Source organism: Bombyx mandarina, chromosome 05 (genome assembly GCF_030267445.1).
Source record: "Bombyx mandarina strain Sakado chromosome 05, ASM3026744v2".
Taxonomy (NCBI): domain Eukaryota; kingdom Metazoa; phylum Arthropoda; class Insecta; order Lepidoptera; family Bombycidae; genus Bombyx; species Bombyx mandarina.
Window position 1 is genome coordinate 13,848,815 of NC_143212.1, and position 8,879 is coordinate 13,857,693.

At 37.0% G+C, this 8,879-nt stretch overlaps 1 protein-coding gene across 3 annotated transcripts; it reads right to left on the reverse strand.

Annotated features, from left to right (window-relative positions):
• Nucleotides 1-842: 842 nt before the first annotated feature.
• On the reverse strand, nt 843-8,879 carry LOC114242836 (intraflagellar transport protein 74 homolog). Of its 3 annotated transcripts, none has more exons than XM_089727892.1 (12): nt 8,655-8,790; nt 7,741-7,930; nt 7,420-7,543; nt 5,904-6,141; nt 4,946-5,142; nt 4,542-4,718; nt 4,096-4,221; nt 3,721-3,822; nt 3,290-3,595; nt 2,950-3,064; nt 1,810-1,919; nt 843-1,068 (listed from the first exon to the last, which is right to left on the reverse strand). In XM_089727892.1, the coding sequence occupies exons 3-12, from the start codon at nt 7,531-7,533 to the stop codon at nt 856-858; spliced, it is 1,698 nt and encodes a 565-aa protein (XP_089584018.1). In that variant the 5' UTR covers nt 7,534-7,543; nt 7,741-7,930; nt 8,655-8,790; the 3' UTR covers nt 843-855. The 3 variants fall into 3 exon arrangements, with proteins under 3 accessions (XP_089584018.1, XP_089584017.1, XP_028029920.2); XM_089727891.1 differs by having other exon boundaries at nt 7,626-7,930; XM_028174119.2 differs by lacking the exon at nt 7,741-7,930 and having other exon boundaries at nt 8,655-8,879.

An 8,879-nucleotide genomic window follows, 5' to 3' on the forward strand; every position in this document is an offset into this window, starting at 1 on the left:
AACCGTACTCGTCGAACTCGACAAAGAGGTCGACGTGCAACCTAACCCATGCATCAGCCCGCTGAGTTTCTCGCCGGATCTTCTCAGCGGGTCGCGATTCCGATCCGGTAGTAGATTCATTCGCGAAATAATTGCTCTTGAGTTGTTAGGTCTCCTTCGGAGGCGCTCGGGCAGTTGTTAGCAAATCCCACCCCTCTTGGCTGAGCCTTTGCTCGCCCACCTGTCCTGGTGAAACTGGAAAGGCCTTCGGGCCACCAGTAAACTTTCAATCATAAAAAAAAAAAAAAAAAAAAAAAAAAAAAAAAAAAAAAAAAAAAAAAGGTGAGCTCGTCGGTAACCGTACTCGTCGAACTCGACAAAGAGTTCGCCGTGCAACCTAACCCATGAATCAGCTCGCTGAGTTTCTCGCCGGATCTTCTCAGCGGGTCGCGATTCCGATCCGGTAGTAGATTCATTCGCGAAGCAGCTACTCTTGAGCTGTTAAGTCTCCTTCGGAGGCGCTCGGGTAGCTGTTAGCAAATCCCACCCCTCCTGGCTGAGCCTTTGCTCGCCCACCTGTCCTGGTGAAACTGGAAAGGCCTCCGGGCCACCAGTAATCCTTCAATCATAAAAAAAAAGGTGAGCTCACGGGGCTCTAACCTGACAAATTTGCTAACATTAGCCTCTAGCACGAGTAGTAGTAATTCGCAGAATCTACCACCGAATCGGAAACGCTACCCACTAAGAAGATCCCGTAAGAAACTTAGTGGGTTAATGAGCGCACAAGTCCTATCATTTTATAGAAATTACTTAGAAATATAAACAAGACCCGTAAAGCTAATTATAAAACAAACCACTCAAAATCTACCAAAACATTTAATACGATTTGACGCTATTCAAATCTTCAATGATCTTTTTGTTCAGAGCCGCCAACTCGTCCAAAGCTTGTTGTTTCAGAGGCTCATAATCAGCTTTCAAAGTTATCGATGCTATGTCTTCTTCGAGAACAGTCTTCCTGGCTTCAAGCTGAGCCACTTCCTCCTCCAGACTGTTGAGTTTTGAATACATTTCGTTGCCCTCTAAAGATGCCTACAAATTTAAAGAAATAAACTTAGCACACATAAAAAAAGGAAACGATAACACAAAAAATTAGGATCGATAAATCAAATTCTTAAGACTCCGTGACTTGTTTTTTTCTACTGTTCCTTTAAGCTAAGCGTCAGAAATAGGTAAGACGGTGGCTCTCACCTGTATGATATTACTATGTACTTTGTCACCAATAAAAATAGCACCTTATAACATAATATATTTAGGTTCATCTTTCTAAATTTTTATTATGTACATTTGACGTTCATTGTATCGGCTACCTACTTTTTCGAATTTTCATATTCATCGCTGCTTTTGCACGTACTGTTGTACTTACTACATTTCGTCTTTTCGCATTAAAAGTAAAATTTTCAAAAATATTCGAAATTGAGTTAATATCATTTGGTTGGTCAGTATTTTTCTCATAAATACTGTCAAAAGAGCGCAGTTTAGTTTTAGTTTTTTTTTTTGTTTACCCATGTTTTGACTACTATTAACAAAATTAATATTTACATAATTTTATCTTACTTTGAAAGACAGATAAAGTAACTGGTAAAAAAAATAAAAAAAATATTATTGCAGAGATGATTAGTATTAAAAATATCATACGTTAAACCTTTAAAACACTGTCCTGTAAAATTAGTAAGTTTTGAGATTATACAGTTTTATTGCGAGAAGATGATTTGTGACGTAAATTTTCTCCTGCGGTTGCTTGTAAACGAATCGTCACAAATAAAAACAAACCTGTAATGTTTTCAGTTTGTTCCTTGCTTCGGTAACAGCACTCTCGGTTGGGGCCAGTTTCTCTCGCAGTTGTTGTAGTTCAACTTCTAACGCCTTCTTCTGTTCTTCGCCTGACCAATGAATCAAAGCGGTCAACTCATATTGATCATTTGAAAAACAAAACTAAAGTTTTTGTATTTTATTATAACGACTTCATTTTACGATCATTTTACACCTGTACTACAATAGTGCATTAAATCCGAAACATTGTTGTTCAAATGATTCATTTTACTGATATCACTAAAGCTTGTATACAGATACTGACTAAAAAAAAAGAAAATTCGAAATAATTGTATTCAATTGCTTAATCTTTGCCAATTTATGTTTGGGTGTTTTTTTGCAGTTTTATTGTGAAATGAAGATATTTATAATTCTAAGAGTACATATTTTTAACACCTATTGCAACGAATATTTTAACGAATAATTATATTATGCTTTGATTTTTATTAGATTGGTGAGCTCTCGGTCACAGTGTTAGGTACATCACAAAGTTATTGCAACCACTCAATTTCGGACAGGTTTTTTTTATTGCATATATGGATGGATGAGCTCACAGCCCACCTGGTGTTAAGTGGTTACCGGAGCCCATAGACATCTACAACGTAAATTCCGCCACCCACCTGAACGTGTTCTAAGGTTTCAGTATAGCTACAACGGCTGCCCGACCCTTCAAACCGAAACGCATTACTGCTTCACGGCAGAAATAGGTAGGACCCCTACAAGAAGTCCTACCACTACTAATTACGCAAATTATAATTTTGCGGCTTCCACTTTTATTACACGATGTTAAATCTTCACCGTGGAAGTCAATCGTTAACATTTGTTAAGTACGTACTTATTTCATTAAAAATTTGGTACCCGTCTGCGGGATCCGAACATCATTGCATTGTTTGATGCGAATGCACCGGACGTCTTCAAAAATATTGTCGAAAATATTATCATTCCGAATCCCTTAGGTATTAAAGTAAATCAGTGTAATGTTAAATGGCGAGTGCATTCATAATCTCATATTAAACATAAACATGCAGTACAGTATTTTATAGAAACACAACTACGCAATGTCGCTATAGGATTTAATCCGAAAAAACAACACTTATGTACCTTGCTCTCGAAGCTTTTCCAAGTCGCTCAGTGTGACCAACTCTTCTTTCATGACATGCGTCTTTTCCGGCAGAGTATGTAATTCAGTAGCCAACCTCTCTCGTGTTGCTGTTGCCTGAAAAATAATTCTTAAGACGATACGCAATTTCCATTTGATCTACATAAACCAATTCCGCTGTTTCCTGTTCAAAACAAATATAGTAGCAACAATGATTGTTTGTTTTTGTCAAACGAATTATTAGAAGCAATGAGAGCCAATTATAATTTCGTTATGATGACGAAGATGATGTAATGATCATAAGCGTCTTCTTAATACTAAAAATAGATTATAAAACTTTACCTTTTTCAAATTTGCTTGAAAACGTTCGTAATCTTTCGTGAGTGCATCGATGGATTTCTTATTTTCATCATAAGTTGACGTGTAGCCTTCCCTTTGCTTTAAACTATCTATTTCGCTAAGATCTAAGTCAATATTGGAACTGCTGTGCTCTAAAGCGAACACGATATCATTTTCCAATTGATCGATTTTATTCTGTTCATTTCTTAGATTTTCTTCGTACGTTTCCATGAACGAGTCCATTGTTTCTTCTCGCTTTTTCAATTCGCGATATTTCTGATGGCGTTCGGAGTTGCCTTCTTCGAGATCCTAAAATATATTTTATTTAAAAATGTCAAAGGGAAAAATTGAGAAACACGGATGAGTAGATTCGTAGTTCATATAGTTTGTAGATTGGCTTTAATGGAAAAACATTTAATATCAAAATAACCAACCTGTTCAGACTGCTCAATCAGTTCTTGCACTTTCTTGATCTGTTCTTTCAAATTCGCAGCGTTGTTGTCCAATACCGCTATGGCGGCGTTATCTTCTCGCACCTGACATATTTACTAGATTAAAAGTAATCACTAATAATGAAAAACATGTAATAAAAAAAAACCTTGGAATCGATTTTCATCTACAATAAACTTCGCACAATAATTGACTCTGTAGTCGGGACGAACGCCTAAGAAAGTAAATGATCTTCGGTTACTTTAATTTTAAAGAGTGAGTCAGGTATATCAACATATCTTTGAGATAATGGACTTTTAGAAGATTGTTCTGAATTTATTTTGTCGTTTGAAATTGTTTAATTATTGTTATGAACATACTTGGGACAGTAGCTTCTCCCTTTCTTCCTGCGGATCCAATCGGTTGTTTATTTCGTTTCTCATGTTGTCGCGTTTTTCTTCGACGGCGACCAGCCTTCTATGTAGTTCTAGAAGGTGCACTTTTATCTAGGAAACGGTGCTTCTATTAAAGTCACTTATTGGATTCGAATAGCTACGACTGTTTTAAGTCAATTAATAACATTAGCCTTGGCAGTATTTTGAGAATGTTTTAGAATATTAGTCTTTTCTTTCGTACTATCCCCCTTTTTTGTGTAAATGAATAAACTATTATCGACCTATCTATTTTAGTACGAGGCAGTTATGCGTTCCTATTTGTCGTCTTATTGTATGCTCCAGTTATCACTACATGTGAGATGACTGTAAACTCGTTCGCTGAGCTTACAACAAAAAAAAGGATCACATCGATGTTGATGTTGAACAATTACCTGCGATCCTGATATTTCCCGTGCAAACTCTTCTTTCTCTCTGTTCAAGAGATCTAATTGCGTTCTGCTCTGCTCTACTTCCTCTCTTAACGCTGCAGCCGTTGTTTCCAATTCATTGTACTGATCTTTTTGCTCTACTGTCATTTCGGCCAGTATCTTTGTGATCGTCGATTGTTCCTAAAATCAATAGGTATTTTATTGCATACGATTGCATAAAATTGCATACGAAAAAAAAAGTTTTAAAGACATCCGGTGGCACCCGGATTTCATTTTGCGGTCTTCTCTGTGTTTGTATTAAGGAATGATTAAGTAAAGATAAGATAAAGCTGATAAGGATTAGCTGTTCTCGGATAAAATCACAGAGAAACAAAAGGCTTTGCTGCCTTATTCAAATCAAATTGTACCTTTTCAATTTGCTCTCGAATCTGTCGTAATTGGTTTTCTTTCCTTCGTTTCTCCATGAATACTTGTTCTATTTCATCTTGCATCTTCTGATTTGTCGCCTCCAATTCTCTCGTTTGTTCCTCAACAGATTGCTTTGTCGCTTCTCCGTTTAGTATACGAATTGCAGTATTATAGTCTGCGAGGCGTCCCTGTAAATCTACAATATTGATAAAATTTACTGCTACTCCACTACACGGGTCTTTAATCCTAATTATTTAGAAAATACTACTTATTCTGAAGGAAAGAAATCGTATGTCGTTTTGATTACCCCTGAAAACATACATGCAACATTTTATGATGGTCGATTGAGTAGTTAAGATGTGAAGGCCTTAAAAAGAAAACTCATTTTCCTGGTTTTTTTTCAGTAAATACCTTTTAATCATAACTTAAAAATCTTTGGTACCTTATTTTTTTCCATTAGTTACATGATTTACAGTCTGATTCTTAGTATAACTTTATATCACTTTATTCATTACTAGCGACCCGCCCTCGCTTCGCTTCGAAAACTGTAATTTATTATTGATTTCTCCACTATTTAATGGGTGTTATTATACATATAAACCTTCCTCTTCAATCACTCTATCTATTAAAAAAACCGCATCAAAATCCGTTGCGTAGTTTTAAAGATTTAAGCATACATAGGGACAGACAGATATAGGGACAGAGAAAGCGACTTTGTTTTATACTATGTAGTGATTTTTTTAAAATCTATAGCTGCTCTCTCTCTCTCTTCGATCGGTCCCTCACTGCTGAGGATCGTGACTCCGTCCGATTCCGTCAACCAGTTGTCTCCATCGATCCCATTTTGTAGCTTGGTGCAGTGCGTCGCTGACAGGTACCCTCAGTTCCTCCGCTATTTGGTCTAAGTTAACTTAAAATGAGTTGTTCATAAACAAATATTTACAATATAAATCTTACCGGTTAATTCTTGTGCCAATTCCCTGACCCGCTTCTCATAGTGCTTTTTCGCGGACTTCTCTCTCTCACCTGCCTCAGCTTGTTCACTCAATCTCGCTATTTCAGCTTTCATTTCTCTAACTTTCACTTGCATCAATTCTTCCCAATATCGTTTATCCTGTAGCTGCCTGGTTCGAAAACCGCGACCAGTACCAGTTCGTAATCCTGAGATACCTTGTTGAGTAATTGGTCGATCAATCTATTTCAGAAAGTATTAAAGTATTTAATGAAATAAATATATATTGATAAGTAAGTAAGTTGAGACTAAGTCATTTTTATTAAACATATCTTTTAGTATTCGACCTCACACACAGCATAAGTTGGGCGACGTAATTCGCTGTCATAATTAACCATTTTACACCACCTAGACCGAGATCTCGTTCCTTATCTACGATTAGCAAAATAGTAATTGTCTTAAGATGAAGGTATGATCGTCTTAATATTGTAAATAACGAAGACTCAAAGACTCCGGGGAAATTAATAAACTTTAATTAAATTATAAGGTCGCGAAGGTCCACTTTGAGGAGTGGTGGTCTCCTTTATTGTGAAATTCAATCGATGAGATAAGATGAGAAAGGCTATGAATCATTTGTACATAATTATGTATATGTATCAAGGTATATAATGTTATCTCCTTCTGTATTCTATAAGCTAACATTCGCACACCGGCAAGATTACTTTTTCTCCTACCTATGCGGAAAGTTCGGTTTTCCTCCCGCTGTACAGGGAAGAAAGTCTTACTTTTCCTCCCTGGATACTGACAAGTGCGCATGCGCGTTAGTGTCTACGTCTGCTCTCACGCACCTAAAATTCTCCGCCATTGTTGTGCTCGGGTAATTTGCAATATTGTGTTTAGTGTAAAAGTGAAATAAACAAAAGGCAATAAAATTTAATAGTGAAGTATTAAACAAAGATGAGTTCATCAGACAGTTCTTATTCAATTAGTAGTAGTTTATTTAAAAACTAAAAAACAGTTAAATTGTTTTTTTTATGAGTGGGGGGGGAGTCTCTGCCCCCCCCCCCCAACCTCCTCCTGGGCTTCGCCCCTGAACCCCGGCTCGGTACTCTATGGGTGCTAAGTTTTTTACAATGTCGAACTTTCGGCCTAGTAGGAGCAAAAATAGTATGTGCACCGCGGGAAAAAAGCAGGACATCTCATCCCGCGTGTTTGACACCCGAGCCGAAGGCGAGGGTTTTGATGTTTTTTTGCTTGGTGCACAATGTACTATTGTTTAGTTTCACTGCTTGATTTGGTTTTTTAACTGTCTTCAAAAAAGGTGAAAGTTATCAATGCGATTATTTTTTATGTTTACCATTAAAATTGAAATTTTATCAAGATCTGACCTTATAGTTTTTGAGTTATCCTTAATAATGCACATTTAATTGACTTCTTCTTAACATATACATTTATGTGAATTATGAAACATATGGTTCTAAGTATTTTATTTTTGGATTGGTTAATGAATTTATAACAAACCATGGAAAAACCGGTAACGGCAGTTTGTTGTCGGCCTGCTGTTGGAGGAGCAGGACCAAAGCCGGTCGTCAGTCTGGAGGCGGTACTGCCTCGATATGCAGATGTAGGACGCATACTGCCGCTTCTAAAATCAAACTTATTTGGACCCGGGAACGGACATGCGTGATGTGTTATAATAAATTACTACTTTCATTAATTTGATATACATTTACTATGCTGTTGTATGTTTTGACATTTTTTCCTGCGTCTTTTAGGTGATCTTCGCTGAATCTGGTCTCAATTTTCTTACATAAACTTTAGCTTATTATTATTTATTTACACCTGCAGCCTATGGGTAGTATACGCAACTGGCGTCCAATATAACAATGGGTTCAGGGCACTGATGGGGCTGCCGCGTTTCTGTAGCTCGTCGGGGATGTTTGCAGATGCCGGTGTTGACGGCTTTGCCGCAATACTTAGGAAACGAGCAGCATCCCTGATGCGGCGGGTGCATGGCGGCTCCAACAGCTACCTGCAACTCATTGCGAACAGAATGGAGATGGATTGTCCATTCTTCTTAGCATGGAATCGCCTACATGTGGCAGGATAAATATATTATTATTAAGTATTTCCAAATTACATTTTTATATATGGGCTAAAATATGATCTGAAATAAATGATTATTATTATTAGCGGCAAACCTTTACATGTTTCTCCGTTCTCTGCCTTCTCTATGACCTCAGTTAAGAGGCGATAGATCGGTGAGGAATTTTATTTGTTTTACACAACGCGGAGACGATTGATCGCATGATACCTAGCTCTCTCTCTCTACGACAACGTGTCCAAAGTAGCTGAGAGTCCCGTGGAAGATAATTAAGAGTATCGTTGCTATAAGTAGTTCACTAAGGACTGAAGACTGTGTCTCGTGAAAGGTCTACAGAACACGCAATGTGTCTTAGAAGGTTCAATTATTAGGCTTAACAACACTACAATTCTATAAATTCAAATTATGACTAAAGTTAAAGTTAAATAAGTTTAAAGATAATAAATAAAATATAATGAAAAAATAAAGTAATAATATTTTTGCTTTTACCGACTGAAATAGATTTTTTATTAAAGATTATTTATTTTGCTTTTTGCTTAAACCGTTAATTTTTTTGCTGACAATTTTGTCTCGTTTGTTTCAAAATCTTGGAGAAGGCCGATATAATTGAAATCATTGGAATATTCCAGAACTAAACTAAAACATTGATTACCGTGAAAGAGCAGAGCCGTTATTCGTGTGCTCGCGATAACCCCTTCTGGAAACTGGCCGCGTCGTGTCGGACCGTATACTCCCACTGCCATCGGAAAAATCCATAATCGCACTAACGTTAACGCCTCCTTAATTAGTATCCACCAACAAAAATGTAGGTCGAGTCTGAATTAATTTGAAATAAATAGATGCAAGCTGACGGAGTGTTTGGCGGTTGTTGCTATGG